This window comes from Boleophthalmus pectinirostris, unplaced genomic scaffold (genome assembly GCF_026225935.1).
Source record: "Boleophthalmus pectinirostris isolate CB_2022bp ecotype Guang Dong unplaced genomic scaffold, ASM2622593v1 HiC_scaffold_15, whole genome shotgun sequence".
In the NCBI taxonomy this organism is placed as follows: domain Eukaryota; kingdom Metazoa; phylum Chordata; class Actinopteri; order Gobiiformes; family Gobiidae; genus Boleophthalmus; species Boleophthalmus pectinirostris.
In genome coordinates, this window is record NW_026571070.1 from 31,175,725 (window position 1) to 31,193,957 (window position 18,233).

The 18,233-nt window shown below is 41.0% G+C and overlaps 1 protein-coding gene across 1 annotated transcript in view; it reads right to left on the reverse strand.

Moving 5' to 3' along the window:
* mkxa (mohawk homeobox a) overlaps positions 1-17,016 on the reverse strand; it is a 42,273-nt gene extending 25,257 nt beyond the window's left edge. The window contains exons 1-4 of the mRNA XM_055151083.1: positions 16,841-17,016; positions 10,517-10,676; positions 6,776-6,929; positions 1,919-2,266 (exon numbers count right to left, since the gene is read on the reverse strand). Coding sequence (XP_055007058.1) covers positions 1,919-2,266; positions 6,776-6,929; positions 10,517-10,676; positions 16,841-17,016 — 838 coding nt within the window. The remainder of the gene's footprint in view (positions 1-1,918; positions 2,267-6,775; positions 6,930-10,516; positions 10,677-16,840) is intronic.
* Between the last annotated feature and the right edge of the window lie 1,217 nt (positions 17,017-18,233).

The window sequence follows — 18,233 nt, forward strand, 5'->3', positions numbered from 1 at the left end:
GACTTTAAACATAGATGACATAAAGTCATGTGTAAATGTCATCACTGTGAGCAGCAGGTTGATATTTTTGACACATTTGGAGCATCAAAGTCTAAAACGGGTGTCTATAGATTGTGTTAATGCTGTACAACTCAGTGGACGTTCCAAAAAATGTAAAGAAAATCAAAGAGGAATGACTTCCAGACTAACATATCCATAATGCGCAAGGCCCGTTGAGGAAATGAAGTCACCCTGAGTACATAATTACTGGTGTGTGCGTGGGCCAGATCAGAAGAGAAATCCACTTTTCATTTGGAACTCTTTGCTTTGTTCGCTTTCGCCCGGGCGCTGGGGTGACGGGATGGGAGCGGCGGGGCAGGTGTTCTTTCCCATGAGTCAACAGCGCCGCAGAGAAGTTTCCACGTGTGGATGTAACACAGTAACACTTAGGAGAGATCCAAGATGGAGGAGAAGACGTCAGGGCCAGGGAAAGATATGAAGCGTAGAGATAAAACAGTTAAAGTGGATTGGAAACACAAGGCCAGCCAGGTACATGGATGGAGTCGCGTAGGGGTGGAGATTATTAAAATGTGCTTGGAAAAGAGTTATAAGTCTCCCCTGGTCCATTCGTTCGTCTGTTTCCGTCACCATCTGTGGCTCCCAGCAGGTGCCTCGCTGTGAAAAATGGCTCCGGTCACAGGGTTTGAAGAATTTGGATGCAGAGCGTTGTAACTGTCGCTGTCCGTGAAGCAGCGCAGAAGAATTTTGGCTCTGACAATATGAAACATATTTGTCGTTACACTGGCCTTGAATTCGGCTGACTGAATTCATTTTCACAAACCAAAATCCACAACAATGTATACATTTCGATTGTGTATCTAAACAAAGTAATTCGGAGAAAAGTTTATTTTGTCAAGGCATTTTGTGGTTTGGCTGTCAGCAATTGATTATAATATTGCACTGTCAAAACTGTTGAGAGATTTCTTGTGAAAAAAAATTGAAATAAAGTAGAAAAAAATAGTCTGTCTTTGGTGGAAAAGCTAAAAACAACATGTAAGTATTCCTGAAAAAGTCTAAATATTCATTGATTAAAGAGCTTGTACAACCCTGAAAAATGTCAAACAGTGAGAAACATGAGAGAACAAACTGTACATGTGAGCAGCTCTGATACAAGGTTGTAAACTCAAACAGTGGCAGTCAAACATGAGATAGGACGTATCTATTCTTATCTCCGTCTGGAAGGGTCAAATTCTGATGAGGAATAACGTTCTTCTCAGGATTACACGTGAACAGACTGGAATGTTGCTTGAAAGTAAAATTGATTGAAACATAGGTAAGTTGTTTTATTTTAACTAAACTGAAATTAAAAGCTGAATTTAATACAATTCCGCAATCAAAAGAGGGTGGTTGCCAGAAAAGTTGATGTATTGTATTTACGCCAGGCACATTGCTATATAAGGTATTATTAAACTGTAAAAGTAGTTTTCCTCAGCAAAAGTACAAAAGTGTGCTCCTAAAATAGCGCGTTTGCTTTGACATAGCATGCACATGGAGTTCCTGGACTCTCAGCAGGACTATGGCAGGAGCAGAGGCCTGCCAAACAGTAGCCCTACAGGAGTGTGTTGTGTCTGGACACTGGGCCTGGTCAGAGCAGCCGGCCGGGGGAATTCCTCCACTACTGTGAAAGTGTGTGAGGGTGTCACAAGCAGCACATTTAGCAGCACAAACACTTGTTAAATAAAGGAATGAGGTGGGAGAGAACAGTGTGAGCTGGCAGAGGTGGTGTAACATAAAGAGAGAGGACAGCTGGAAATAATGGAGGCCGAAGAGGAATTCAAACAAAAGTGCAGATGTGAGGGCCCAAACAGCGGCGAGTGAGGGATGTCGTGTGTAATGTGGATTGTGGAGGGGAAAGAATGTGAGAAATGTGGCGTCTTACCAGCGCGATAAACAAAGTTGGCCTCGGCCTCAGAGGAGGAGGGCGACAGCAGCTCGTCGTCGTACTCATTGGAGCTGAAGGAGCCCGAGTGGTTCCTCCGGCGAGCGTCCATGACGGCGTTGGCCACCATGACGTGGCGCAGCGAGTCGTTCAGGTAGCGGTGTAGCAGACTGCTTTTGTATTTAGGGGGAGACACATAGTCCTCTGGCTCTGCGGCGGCCCGGAGCCCTGCGCCCATCCCCATGGCCATGCCCACCCTGGAGGAGCCCTCTTTCTTGATCACACTCGGGTACATGGGTTTGTTCAGCTCCTCGGGGCCGTTCTGTGTCCTCTGAGGGTTGTCCACATCTAACAGAAAGACATCACAGAAAGATCAATGAAATCAGACCGCATGGAACAAAAATACACAGTGCCAGGAATCGAGACGTAAAAAAGAGCGCACACATTTTGTCTCAGAAATCACGATCGGTGCCTGTTTGATTAAAGAAAGTTACCATGAATCACGATCCAGCAATGTGCATGTGTTGAAACAATACTTATGAACTGCAATTTTCTAATTTTCCCTTTTAAATGAAATACACCTCATCTTATTTCCCACAGTGTTCCATGTTCGTAGCTACTTAAACAGGCTCTGGTTATTTTAGACTAATCACTAAATCCCAGGGCAGGGAAACTTCGAGCAGGCACGCTTGCCCTGCTGTTGGCATTGCCTCAAGTACAAAGAGCTGGGTCGAGACTTGAGACATATTACCAAACCATAACGGATGGTAGTCCATTTCCTCTCCATCTAAAGTGCCCTTGCAGAAATAAATAATTTCCAGGGAGCTCTGTGGCTGACGATATTGAAGTGAACACAGGTCCGTACCTGATGAAAGAGAGGGGAAAGATAAAACACTGGGCTGAAAAAACACATCTCCCCTGGCAGCGCAAAATCAGGGAGAAGTTCACTCCAGATTCTGTCGCTGCCAAGTCTGTAATTTAGTAATTTAGGCAGGTCGGACATTTGATTCAGTCTGGGCCGAATTAGAATTATAGCTCCCACATATCAAAACCACATGTAGTAGCCTTATAGCTCCCTCTCCATCTTTTCTATTTGAGGGAGGATCGTCTGACTGAATGGGTACGTCTGGATGTTGACCACATTGTCTGTAAAATAATAATAGAGCTGATCGGGCATTTAGCTGTGGCACAGAGCTGAATAAAAACCCTCCAACTGAAAACACAACCTGCTGTTTTGTGTCCTGTGGTATTTACAACTTCTAATAAACAGTAATCAAACATGTTATTGGAGAAGTTATTGGAAACAGTGCAACAGTCCCAAAATGGAGTCTTGAGGAACACCATTTTCAGACACACTATAACAGGTCAGAAATTTCAAAGGTAAACATCTTGGAAAATGATGATGAAATGAAAATGTTATTTTGTAACTGTTTTACATGTAAAATATAGAAACAATTAAAACAAGATTTCAAGAAATGCTTTTGAAGGCCAAGAATTTTCAGTGTTGTGATACCAAAGTTCAACACCAGATAAAAGTATTGAAAATCAGATATTAATCAGTAGGGATGTAACAATATCAAAATCCTTCGATACGATACTTTCACAATATGCATCTCATGGTTCTATACTTCTTGCGATATTTTGTGGAGGTCAACAAAACTGTGAATACACTACTTTTTCCTTTGTAAAAGCCTTGGAGAAGCCTTTGCTACTGTTATAATACAAAGAATTAAAATTTTAAGTGCTTAATAACTGTTATTTCTTCATATAGTATGCACTGAAACAACTAAGGATCATGGTCTATGTAGTTTCCTCTGTTTCTGCTGCACCAAAGTAAGCCAAGGCAAGTTTATTTGTAAAGTACATTTTAGGGGTGTGTATTGCCTTGAGTGTGACAATACGATACTTATCATAATTTGCATGTCATGATTTGGTATATCCTGATACTAAAACAATGGCTGATATATTGCGATATAACGGTTGATATAGTCAACTACACCTTCAAGAGACCCTAACTCAGGGATGGGCAAACTAAGGCCCGGGGGCCATATGCGGCTCTTTAATCTTTTTAATCCGGCCCTCCGAACTTGAATAATAATTATAATTTTCAGTGTTTTGAAAGTCATTTCAATAAATAGCAAATACCGTGGGACTTGAAAGACATATTTTGTTGTAATGCTTTGTAATGATTTTCAATTATGGGATATTTCAATAACATGGGATATTTTTTTCTCTTATGAGGAGGATTACCAAAAAAAAACTCCATCCATCTGCTCCTGGTCCGGCCCTTCCATAAAATTTTAGAATCCTTTGTGGCCCACGAGTCAAAAAGTTTGCCCACCCCTGCCCTAACCCCTAACCCTAACAACTGTATGAAATATAATTTATACATTTTTAATCATCAGAAGAAGTGAATATAACTAATTAATTTTTGTGAAAAAGAATATTTTAACAAATCGATGCAGATCCATTTTGAATCGATTCAAAAATTGTGCAATGAAGTATCATGATATATGACTGGATCAATTTTTTCTTACACCCCTAGTACAATTCATACACAAAGTAATTCAAAGTGCTTTACATAATAAGAAAGACATTCAAATCACCAAAACTATTAATTTAAGCAAAGAGACTTATAATTCAATATATTGTGATGGCCTCCGATATTATCGTGAGACTTTTGACGATATGATATCATGATATTTCGATTATTGTCACATCCCTATTAATCTGTACTAAAAACTAGATTTACATTCACAGAACAGAAATGAATCTTTCCTGAATGTTTGTAGAATGACCTTGAGCTGTATCAGAACAAGTATAAGAGCACATAGACTAGTATACACCCCTGGACCACTATGGAACCTACCTGGACCACTGAGGGATTACACATGATAATATAAAAAGAAAGTACTATGATTTATGTGGAAAGGTAGATTCTAGAAGAGAATAAAGAATGTTTTTATTATCATTGTGGTATCGGAGGCTGCATTAAGTATCAAGTATCGTAACACACTAGTTCCAGTCCAGTCCAAGTGTAGTTAGTGCTGCTCTACTGTAAGTGTCAAACACAGTGAGCACATTGAGGACAGTAGGAGGAATGTGCGGGGGGTCAGTGGGGTCACAGGGGCCCCAGAAATAGCCAGAGAGACAAAAGCACACATAGGCTTACAAACATAATGGAGGGCTCTTTTTTGGCGCCCTCGCAGAAGTGGGAGCAGCTCCATGACCATAATGTGACAAGGAGAGGAGTCGGGCAGATATAGAGAGGCCCTGGTGGTACGGTGGCCTGCGGCGGACACAATGCAAACAGCGTGCGCACATTCCACAGCAGCCACACGCTCGGCTTCACCTCCTGGGAAGTGTAATTAAAGACTCCTCACACCAAAGAGCTGCTCGTCTTTGTTCGTCTTTCAGAGCGAGAGTGCATGTGTTGCTTATTATGTCTCTGGTGGATCATGTTTTGAGCTTTCCTCCCTGGAGAATCAGCATGTAGTGTACTTGAATTGCACTCTATCACAAGATTATTATTACTGCAATATTAAGTTATGGCAAAACCACATTGCAAAAATCTAAATAAATCACAATAAGATCTTCGGTCAACATTCCTTTTTCCCTCACAGAGCTAAAAAGCAAATGTTGGTTACTTTTATATATATTCAAGATAGGACTGCAAAATGAATCACAATCAAATCCGAATCGCAATTTGAATGAAGGCAGTTCGTTAATCAAAGGCTGCCACAATTTCCTCCTTAAAACTGCTAACCCTGTAGTTTAGTTTAATCACAATTGCAACGCTTGTCAGAAAAATTGCAATTTGATATTTTTTTTCCAAATTGTTCAACCTTGATTCCAACTCTGATTTTAACCAGTCTTGTCTTTTTAATCCTACTGTGCAAGGTATTAATGACATATTATAAACATGAAAAATAAAATAAAATTCCTCTCTACATTCCACATACTGATCTAATCCTATGTAATCCAGTGATATATTTGAAAGTTGTTGTACTTGTGTGTTATGGCGCAGCTCTCACGTGTACAGTGTGTTTGCAGTAAATACACAGTGTCATGTTGAATTGCAGGCTGCAGACAGGCTTGGCTCCGTGGGGTGTCCTAATGACAGTGTGTGGAGCCTGCAGTCTCTCCGGGCCACACAGCCTCCATAGATCAGAGCAGAATCAGCACTGCAGACCCAAACCAGATCCACCTTTGGCCTGATTTCACTTCAGTTCACTGAGGTTTTACGGTGCAAACCTTGATGTAAGTTCACCGTACAGAACTGGCACAGACGTCTAACCTCTCAAGCAAAGTCAGCGTATTTTTCTTTTTTTGACAAACTGTACTTGGAAATCTACCACATTTTTCTGGATCGATACGGTACCTTTGGAGGGGCATTGTTTTGATACCAATACTGATACTGGTCTAATCTTAATGGTGAAATGATTTAAATAAATATATGTGCACAAAATGACAAATAGACTCTAAAAAACCAAAAACCTGATGCAGATGGATCAGTCCAAAGTGCTGCTGGTGGAGGTGCTTTGACACAAAATAATGAAATGAAAACATGTTTAAAATGATAAAAGCCTTAATATTTGCATATGCTGATTAGTATTGATATTTGCCTAACAGTACTGATACCCGCATTTGAGTCAATATCGATATATCAGTACTTCAATATCGAAATTCCTAACCCTATGTGGCAAGTCTACCCCAAAACCAACCTAACTCAAGAACAGTGTGCTTGCATTTGAAGAGTGTGCTTTCAGGTTGGGTATAAGTCAGTTGTGTAACTTATTTAGAGCACACACACTGCGTCTGTTTTGATTGAAGTGAGTGTAAAAGAATGCGGCGTACCCTCAGAGCAGCTGTCGTCACTGCTCACGCTCAGCCTCTCGGCGTTGCCCTGGACGTATTTGTTGTAGAGTTTGATCCTCAGAGCCCAGCTCAGGTCGGGCTGCCTCACTGTGTTCTTCAGCCGCCTCCGGGCGTTGGCAAACCAGTTTGAGACCTGCGCACACAACATGAGCACAATATGATTATGTGAACAAACAGACCCACAGCCAAAGTAAAGAGCGTCCTCCATGAGATTGTGTGCTTTGGGTATGCTCTGTCTCATTCACAAAAACAAGAGTGAAGGGAAACGGCTTGGGTTACAACAGACTATCTAAGTGAAACCCAGAGAAACATCGCAGACACCCTAGAGTGCATCTTCTTTGCATCATTGGCCATGTAGAAACATTTAACACTTTCCAAATGCAGCGGCGAAAGCAACGTTCCATTAACCGACGTTCCGACCGAGACGCACATCTCTGCTGCTTATTCTGGAGCCTGCTGCCTTCTTGGAATAATAGATTTTTTCCAAACAGGGCCTTGAAGATGCAATAAAAAGGACACTTGAGCTGGTGCTCTCTCTTTCACTGGGAACGGAGACCATTAGATGTTATACTAGAATAACTTTTCATGCTCTATAGACTTCAAGCGGCTTATTGAAGGCCTGGGACAGAGGACTTATGCTAGAGTACTTATTTTCTGATGTGCGTTTCTGTGTCAGGTTTCTCATTAAATAAGACCATCCCACATGCTCAGTGTGAGATACAGGGCCAGGGGACAGCCTGAGTGTACAGGCTGTGACAGACGGCTGGCAAAGTCACATCTGGAACGAGATCCGGCTCTGGAGAGGCCACAGAGGACGCAGAAATATTAATAAAAGCTTTTTCATATAAAGTGAAATAATGTACAGCGGGGTTTGCTCAGTTGGTAGAGCTCATCATTGTGTCATTCTCCCAGTTCAAGCCCAGACTCAAACTGTTTGCTGAACGTTTCTCTCTCCATAATTTCCAGTCCCAAGTATTACACTGTCCCATCTCATAAGGAAAAATTATCTCCAGTGTTAGTTCTGATATTTCCGCACAGTGCACAGCCAGCGTTAAAACAATAACAAAATGATTCTCCTGTTTCAGATGATGTCGCAGTGAGGAGTTTTTGCCAGATCGCTGAGCCCTGGCTGAACTACCTGACTCATGTCTGTGCTGTGTACCGTGCAGGAGACAGTAGGAGCCACAGCGTGACCGCCTAATGCTCGATAACAGAGAAACGGAACAGTGTACAAGTACAAACTGTGAAGAACACATGGAACAAGAGGGCCGGGCAGCAGAACATGACAGATTTAGACACTTGAGCACCTGCTGCCAGGGGAAAAGCACAGGAAGTGATGCGCTCTCTGCAGCTGGCAGCAGGGACATGAGAGCGGCTGGAGCGACCTGTGGAACATCTGTGGTGTGGGGTTCAAGAGGGAAAAATGTAACAATGATCTGACAAAACAACAAGACTTAAACTGTACCACTGTCTGCTGTCAGGATTTTCTAAATGATGTGAAGGAGATCTGTTATGTGAAATTGTCTTTTTAGAGCTTTTAACCATGTTATAACTGTTTCCCCTCTCATTTCGAAGTTGTATTTAGAGTGATGAATACATGTTTGAGTAATGTTTATTCTCTGCTATCAAGACTGCCTCCAGTACACACCCACAAGTCTGTACTTACTTTGTTCTCCAATTTTATTTTCAGTGATGCACATTAGATTTGGCAGTATACCCATTTTAGCAAAAACTGAAAAAATGGGGCAGGTGTGAATTGATTCCCATCGGGCTCCACAATCCTGCAGCCTGGAAGTCAGCAGACGTGTTTTTGTACTGAGTCATTTTAGATCAATATTGCATATAAAAATATCTAAAATATAACAATCATCCACGGGTGTCAGGGATTATAACTATGTAGCAGACAAAAGCACAATATTTGATTCAAAGTGACTTCCCTTTGCATTCATTTGAAATCAATATCACAGTCCACAAAGGAAGTACTGCACATTTTATACATAAAATGTGTAGGCTATAATTTGAATGTTTGTTTCAGTTGCTTCCAGCCATAATACTGTGTAGCCGCACATCTCTGGTGGAGTCATTCTGGCACAACCCTCTGCATAATTAGCAATAGCGACTGATGCTAATGACCAGTGAAGTGGCGATGTTAGTACAACTTAACAGAAGGTCAGACTTGGATAGGAGCCTGACCACAGCTACAGTAGCACAGTGCGGCCCATTCTATGCAATTATATTTGGATCTGAGAGAGTTTAAGAGCACAGCTCTGAGATGGCAGCAGGAAGCCAGCCGTCACTCAGGCTGTCAGCTGATGGCCGCTCAGGGCACAGTCATTAACCTGTTATTGATATGCTAAGTGTGTAAAATAGCAGCGACTGACGGGTAAATCCTCAGAAATATGCTCAAATAATCATAAAAACGACGCTGTACGTTTTTTTGCTTCTTCATCAGCAACAAATCCTTCAGTTCAGTGTTTTCATTCCATCTCCAGTCCGGACGTTATTCCAAATGTGTCGGTAATGATGTGTACACGAGATGGGAGATAAGTTTTTAAAATAACACAGAGTCGAGGTGATGGAAGTTGACCCTGAGCCCTCGCGTCTGCTGTTTGGGTGTCATCTCGGACTTCTCTTCACCCTGAGGTCCGACACAAAGCATCCGCCTGCCTCTGCTCAGCCCCACACCAAAACAAACACTGTTTGATATGTCAGAGCAGATCAGGGCCCTGTACAAGCTCCACCGCAGACTCTCAGGCCCAGCGCACAGACCTGCAGCTCACACAGGACACAGCTGCACACGCCACAGGCTACGCTCGCAACCGGGCGGCTACAAGTGCTGCAGCAGAGGGGACGGGCTATTGTTTAAAGGTTTATCTTGACGGCAAAAGAACCTTAAAAACCATAACAAAGGAAGCACAGAAATAACAATGGTTTTACAAAATATACACGAGTCATTCAGAACTGACAAATGATTTGAAAGCATATGGTGCCTGAGGTTCAACTGCAATTAATATGTAAACACTTTTCTGCTGGTGAGTACGCCATCAGGTTGTGGACATGTAAACGTTACTGCTTTGCCTGGAGTGTTCCTCAGTCTGACATTAAACTTGACATATCATACTAGGCCATGTTAAAAGTCAGATCTGTGGAGAGGTGAGCCTGATCACTGTAAGAATACATTTTTTCAAACAATTTTTACAGAATAAGACACCTGTAATTATGCTTAAGAAATCACTGTAATACCAAACTTCAGACAAAATGCAGTAACATCTTCTTGGAGACAAATGAACAGGTAGTGGACCCCTCCAGCAGAAATGTTATGTAACAATTTGAGTAGACAGCAAATGCATTTTTTATATATATTTTTTTATTTGGGTGAACTAGTGTCTCGCAGAAGAACACCCAGACTGCACATCGTCTCTGTTTGAACTGTTTGAAGCTTCAGCTGGAAAAATTCATGGCACCACTGCAGGCCGCTATATTTTACTGATCGCAAGCAATGAAGAGCCTGCATTTATTTAAACGCGCAATCGAACATATGACCAATGAGCACTCATCACTGCATCTGGCTTCTACCAAGTGATCTAAAAATAAACCATCCACCCGACTTTACAATTGCTTTTCCACATTTATGAAAATTATAGGGAAAAGTATAGCCTGCCAACGGCCCTTTGAAAAGAGAATCGACTTGGACGTGCGGAGCTTGAAAGAGTGTCTGACCTGCACCAGGGTCATCTGCGAGCCCAGGGCCAGCAGGATCTTCTCGGTCTTGGTGGGGTAGGGGTTGTCCCGGTGCTTGTACAGCCACTGCTTGAGCGGCCGGGCCATGTCCTGTAACGCCTGACGCTTGTGCCGCACCTTCCCTCCGCTCGGACGTCCACTGCGGAGAGACACAAAGAGGAGGAACAAACTTAAAGGATGATCCAAACACAAACCGCATTTCTGAGTTATGTTGTCATCTCATTTATCAGCTGTGTGCAACGTTTCTAGTGGAGGGTCCATCAAAGGCTTTTGTAAATGTTATTACTTTGTCTGGAGTGTTTCACAGTGTGGTGTTAAACCTTTCTATCTTCATGGAGACCAAACCAGAGCAAGTTACAGGTCAGATCTGTGGAGAGGCGATCCCGCTCACAGTCAAAAATACTTGTTTTTCTGGGTATTTTTGAGCTATAAAACCACCTGGGATTGAATAAATGTAAGGTAGAGCTGTTTAATGTCATACTGTGAAACATTTCAGGCAGAGCATTGATCTATCGGACCCTCCATTAGAAAAGTTACACAGTGCACCTTTAAATAGCACTGTCAGTCATTCACCTGTATCACCTGTATGGCATTAAACCAATCGCACAACTTTAACACACAACTTCATTATAACTTTATTATTAAATCACAATGCATGGGTGATGTGTCTTGCCCAAAGACACGAAGCAAATTTCTCTGATCTGGCCAAGATTTTAGAACTTATATCAAGTTATTCATCTTGTTTTCAGAGTCATTATCTACTTACTAGGGATGTAACAATATCCAAATCTCACGATACGATATTTTCACGATATGTATCTCACTACAATACTTATTGCGATATTTGTGGAGGCAAACAAAACTGTTAATATGCTGCTTACTTCAAAAAAAACAAAAAAACATTGATGCTGTTAATAATGGTAATGTTGTAATATGAAGAATTAAGATTTTAAAGTGTTAATGTTAGGTCTTCACTAGGGGTGTGCAAAAATATTGAAATATCGATATATCGTATAATTTAATGTGATGATACAGTATCAATATTGTGGGCTGTTGTATTGATATATCACCAAGAGTATTTTTTGGTATATTTTACTAAATTATTTTATTAGAGCGCTACAGTTTTTTTGCTTGCTCAGAGGAAGGAAACTTATTTGACATTTTCACTGTTTTGATGATTAAAATGTTTGTGTTTCATATGAACTTTGCACAAGAAGTGGTTTAACAAAGACTTTTAGTATCACAGCCACGATTTAGACATTATTTTGTATTAGACCATATCAAATTGATTTAAAATATATCGTATTGAATCGAATCGAATTGTAAGCTCACTGTATCGCGATATGTATCGTATCATGGCCTGTGTATCGCGATATGTATCATATCGTCAACTTCTGTAAGTCATATCTTCACTGACAACACCAAAGGATCATGGTCGATGTAGTTCCCTCTGTTTTTTAGCTATTGCTGTACCATAACAATGAGTTCAAGTAAAGACACTTGCAGTTCGATATATTGTGACAGTCCACGATATTACTGACGATACGATATCACGATATTTCGGTTATTGTTACATCCCTACTACTTACTAATTCTGAATTCATTGTATAATCTTAAACATTGTCACATATATTTTTTCCATGACTCAACTAGTCATAAAATCTTCAAGCTAGGCAATACATGTTTAAAAGAAGCTGCTGTCGTTTTCCCCTGCAACACTTAATTTGGTTTTAGATTCAGTGAGACAGATTTGTTTCATACTCAAGTATGTTTATCTAAAACTTAGCGTCTATAAACGTATTTCCAGCCCATGAACATTTACCAGAAACTGCTTCATTCTAGTCTAGAGGTAGTTTATTTGAAGAGAACTTGTAAAATGATCTTGCAGCATGGACTACTTTTAGGTCATTTTCTGATAGATTTAAGTTCTCATATCTTAAATTTTGGCCAAGTTTTTCGCAGTGTACAACGACGAACTTGGTCCAAGAGAGAATCGATCCTCCGGCCTAACCACTGAGCCACTGTCGTCCCTAAAGAGGCGATTTTCATGCATTTTTCAGCAATAAAACATTTGTAACTGAATATAAGCTAGATTGATTTGACATAGTTTAATTTCATACTTCTGCTTTCATACATTCCAGGCAAAACAATAACCTCACCACTGAGACAAGCTGGTGACAGATCTGCGACATTACATAGCGGACCTTGAACTTTTAAAAATTTAACATCTGCAGTAACGAACAAAAATGCAACTTCAAATCTCAATTAGAATCCGAAGCACACTTTGCCAGCGTGTGGTCTTGTCAGTGAATCTTGTCGGCAGTGACACTTGAAATGGGCCTGGTGTCAGCTGTGTAATCTTCTCTCTCAGAGCACTGTCATTAGCCCGGGGAGGTTTGACGACGTTACGAGCGCGCAGACGTCGCTGCAACAAGGCACCGGTCCAGGGAGACCGCTGCGAGTTTATCATACAATGGCCACCCCGCAGACCACCGTCGAAAACACGTCCCCAGTCCACGTGAAGAGGGAACGATGTAGGAACGGGGTTAACGTCCGAGCCAAGGTTTTCACGCAAGGCACGGACAAACAGACGAAATTATACCGTCGGGTTTCCCTCACAGGTCAACGTACAGGTCCAGCTGAGCCTACACTAAACACACACACATTCTTGGGTATAGTAAGTGTTGAAAATGAAATATGCGGCTGGGTTTCACTATAAATGTTATGATTTATCTTTACATCATAAGAACAGTGTTTATGTGCTGGTCAAATCACTAGGTGTTGCTAGCACTGCTGCACTCTGCTCCTTTACTGTAGCTCAGAGCAACAGTGGTCAGACGTAGCTCTTTTCTCTAAACTTTAACATATTTTTACATAAGTTACAATACAGTAACCAGGCTGGCGCCACCTAGTGCCTCCACTCAATTTCAGGAAATCAAAATACACTAGACGGTTCGCAAAACCCCTGGAAGTGCGAGTTCAGGCACTGTCCAATCAGCGAAGAGTGATATATTCAGGGTTGTCAACGATTCCCGAGATTGAGGATTTAAAGCCGGAACAAAGAGAATTTTTGGTGAATTTTATCAAGGGAAAAGAGTTATTGCCCTTTTTCCTACTGGATTTGGGAAAAGCTTAATATACCAGTTATCCCTGTTAGCGGCACAATACATACATCATGACCAAACAGCAGAGATTGGTTAAATGATTAAAAGTACCCGCCTACCGTTGAGCGAACGAATCCTAATGCTGCGAGGTCAGACGGTTTCTACGAAGTGAAATGAATCAGGTTAACAATAAAGGGGAGTTTATCAAAAATTGTACGACAACAATCAGTTTAACATTGTGCGTATCTAAAACAACTATATGACAAGATTAGTAGACAAAGCTCGCACATTTAAAGGTGTACTGCGTAACTTTTCTGATGGAAAGTGAGTAAGCCACCTTCATGTCTTCCTGAAGATGTTCCACAGAAGTGACCTGTAACTTTTACCATTTGTCCAGGGACTACAGATGAAAAACATCCTCTCTAGATGATAAACAGGCTGGCGCCACCTAGTGGTTCCGCTCAGTTTCATTTCTCCCAGTGACTAGGGTCAGGAATCAAAATACACTAGACGGTTTACAAAAACCCCTGGAGGTACGAGTTCAGACACCAGCCAATCAGCCAATCAGAGTGATATATTCAGGGTTGTCAACGATTCCCAAGATCGAGGATTTAAAGCCAGAACAAAGAGAATGTTTGGTGAATTTTATCAAGGGGAAAGACGTTATTGTCCTTCTTCCTACAGGATTTGGGAAAAGCTTAATATACCAGTTAACCCCGTTAGTGGTGCACTACATATATCACGACCAAATAGCAGCGATTGGTTAAATGATAAAAAGTACCCGCCTACTGTCAAATGAATGAATTCTAACACTGCGAGGTCAGACGGTTTCTACAAAGTGAAACCGGCAGATGAATCATGCTAACAACACAGGGGAGTTTATCAAAAATGGTACATCAACAATCAGTTTTACATTGTGCGTATCTAAAACAACAACATGACAAGACAAGTAGACAAGACTCGCACATTTAAAGATGTACCGCCTAATTTTTCAGATCGAAAGTGAGTAAGCCACCTTCATGTCTCCCTGGAGATGTGGTTTTGAAATGTTCCACAATCTGTCCAGGAATTACAAATGAAAAACATCCACTCTGGATAATTCTGGAACATTCACAGAAATGCTGATTAATGTAGGCTACACTATCCTTGTTAAATAAATCACATAAATAAATAAATAACCAATAACTTGCCACCAACGACAGGGAGATAAACAAGCTTAATGCCATACTGTGGAACATTCCAGGCAAAGCAATAACATCTCCATGGAGAAAAACACGTAGCAAATTCTCCAGGCCTAAACTCTGACAACAGATTATCCCCGTAAGAAATACCATCTTTAATACAGACTCCATAGTTATTGAGTTTTGAAGATATTTTATCATTTTCATTTCAAGTATATCGCTTATAATACAAATGCAGCAAAAGGAGCTGATAAAAAAAATAAAAACAGAAAAGTAAACTTCTAAAAAAGGATATAAAGTGGATGTCTGCACTTTTATGGGTCATTCGAAACCTTTCATACTTTTCTAAAACCTAAACCACAACTCTCAGACGTGTTTTAGCAAATTTCTGTCGGATTTTGTTTGACATAGTGTTGTCTGAAAATTGGTAACGGGATACTTTCAAAATACATCATGCTATTCCCACCACTTCCCACCACAACATAAACAAAAAATGAGCATAGATTAGTTAAAACGACATGAATTTATAATAAAAATACAAGTAATCTGGAGTAGTAGAGTGGAGTTTTTGTGTTGAGTGGATTTGCAGTGCACCTGGCTGTCAGCTCTCCTGTAGATGTCAGTGTGGCGCTGCTCTCCTCACTCCTTCACATGTGCCTCCTCTGCCTCGGCTTCATGTTCTACAAATATTTTCCTTGTAATCTGAAAGTCTGTGTACATCCTCGAGGACATTTCGCTGCACTTTCCCCCCACACACCCGCGCTCCCGATCCTTAGATATCCCAGCAGACCTTGCACGCTTTTTTGCGACGTCCCCCTACACCTGCTCCTTGTCACTAAACTATTACGCCGTAGACGGACCCGACCACACACAAGGTTGAAGGACAAACGCGGTCATTGGATCCAGATGGATGTCTTTTTTTTTTTTTTTTTTCAGAAAGCTACCGCACATTTCTGACCCACTTATTAATTTCAAAGATTAGCTGTGAACAACAACACCTAAATGAGAAGCAGCCGACGGTGGAGGGTATTGGAACCAGCTGGGAGGCGGGACGGCTGTCATCTCTTCAACGCACGGCTTATTTTGACAACGAGTACATCCGTTACTTGATTTGAGCAAAATATTTATCCTGAAATACTGTATGACGTCGCCCCGGTCTGTTTGGTTATTCTTATCATGCGCTGCTTGTACGCACAACTGTCTGGTGATGACGAGTTTTTGGTCATTCCAGCGTCTGATACGGCTCCTGACTTGAGAATTCTTTGTAAATATCAACGTTGGGATGACAGCATTAAAGGATTTGAGAAATATTTGCGATTATAAATTTCACCACAACATGGGATTGTCGAAAGTATCGGAAATCAGATCAGTAATCGGATCTAAAACCAGAATCAAAAACAGATTTACAGTTTTACAAGAACTTTCTTGAACAGACTTAGGAAAACCTTGGACTTTATCATAACTTAAAGAAAAGCATTATTATTTTGTGCTAAAAAAGACACTCCACTGTGTTTTTTCCTCATGACAGTATCAAAATTGTCAGTCTATTCCTTAGTATCGACATTGTGACTGAAATTTTTGTATTGTGACACTACAACAACATTGTAATTACTTCAGAAACAATAGTTTATTTAAACCTAACAAGCTCTACGTAATACAGTAGGCCAACTAAAATTCCAAAAATAGCTTACATTTCGATTTATTTTGCTATTTTGTTGTTTTAAATTGTAAAATGTTTGTCCCAGTAGCTTATTATGGTCAGTTTCCACATTTCAAACACTTTAATGTGATTATTTAGACAGCAATTTTCATCCAACTATGACACAAAACTCAATTTTTATTCGAATTCCTGACTAAAATGCGTCTCACTGTTCACATTGTAACCTTCAGAGTCCGCATGTGTCAAATTCATTATCATATCTTTGTCGTTTGAAAAGTCTCATCTCAGTTCAGCAACACAAGCAGCCTGAAGAACACTGTTAGACCATATGAAAGCCATTGGAATTTTCGGTACGCACCCGTTGCGCCTGTGCCTGTTGGCCTGGCTGTCTCGAATGCCCGGGTTGACGGAGAGCAGGTCCGGATGCTGGCCGTCCATCACCTCCAGGTAGTTTCTGCTGCTCATCTCCACCTCCTGAGCCTTCTCCTCGAACAGGACCTGGCTGCTCAGTTTGTTAAAGACGATGGTGTTCATGGTTGCGTAAATAGTCCTCGGTCTTCACTGGGGCCAAAAAAAAAGTCAATAAGGGTGAAAAATCAAATAAAAGTCCTTCTGGTGTGTCGAAGCGTTCCCAAGTCACTCCTGGAAGAAAAAAAAAGTTTGGAATCAGTGAAAACTCAGTGAGATAAATGTGTTTGGCTGCAGTTAAACCTTGATGTGGGCAAATACTAGGCTACTACTTTATTAGAGTACGATTACTACTACTATCCTGCTACTAAGTCTACATTTTGGCACTCTGAAGTAGTCCTACATCTAATAGTACTCGCCAGTTAAGTAAAAGTGTTGAAGTAGCCTAGTTTTAGATAATGTAGGCTACTTAAAAATAGGTAGGTTTAATTCTACCTTATGATGGCTTTAGAAATGACCTGTCTGAGATGGTTTTTGCCTAAATTGTTTGGCTTTATTGCCGGAAATCTTACTATAATCCTCCTCAATTTAGACTACGTCACACTCATAGAACCACGGTCACACTACGCTGAAGAAGATGAAAAATCGAAGGATGCTTCCGTGCGCACACTTGCCGTCCGTGCGTCCTCGCCCTCGCTGCCTCCTTCGCCGTCTCCCCGCTGCGGTCTGTCACTGTAAACTCGGAGCTGTTTATTTTGCTTGCCTCGCTTTAGCTCTCTCCTTTTTACAGAGAAAACAAACCGTACACGCCGGCTGCTTCCACATGTGTGCGACATTTAAACTTTTCACTAGCTTACTTCAATTAAACACCCTGCAATTACAAGACATTGCTTAGGCTACTGTCAAAAACAAACGCATTATTCCAAGCACGCAAAGCAACAACTTTATCAAGCTGCACTGAATACTACAATTTAGTGGCCTCAACACTTTTAGGCCCTTTCTACAATTAATACTGAGTGATAGGTTCTGTATTGTCCCAAAGCCAATAACCCTAACCTTAATCCAACAGTAGTTTATCTTAAAACACAATAAAAGTCATCAATCACCAGCACCGAGTCCTCTTGTCCAAACATATGAGATGAAAAGAGAAAAAAATATAGGCTGTATTTAATTTATCCAGACTTTTGTTACTCAAGTTGCATAAAAAAAGCGACTGATTCCGTATTTCTTAAGTGTAAAAGTGTAATTTTTAAGTGTTCAGTTGGTAACTTGACACTCTGCAGGGTTTCTAAATTGACGTTTGAACAAAAGAAATAGTAGGGTGCCAATTCATGGAGTGTTGC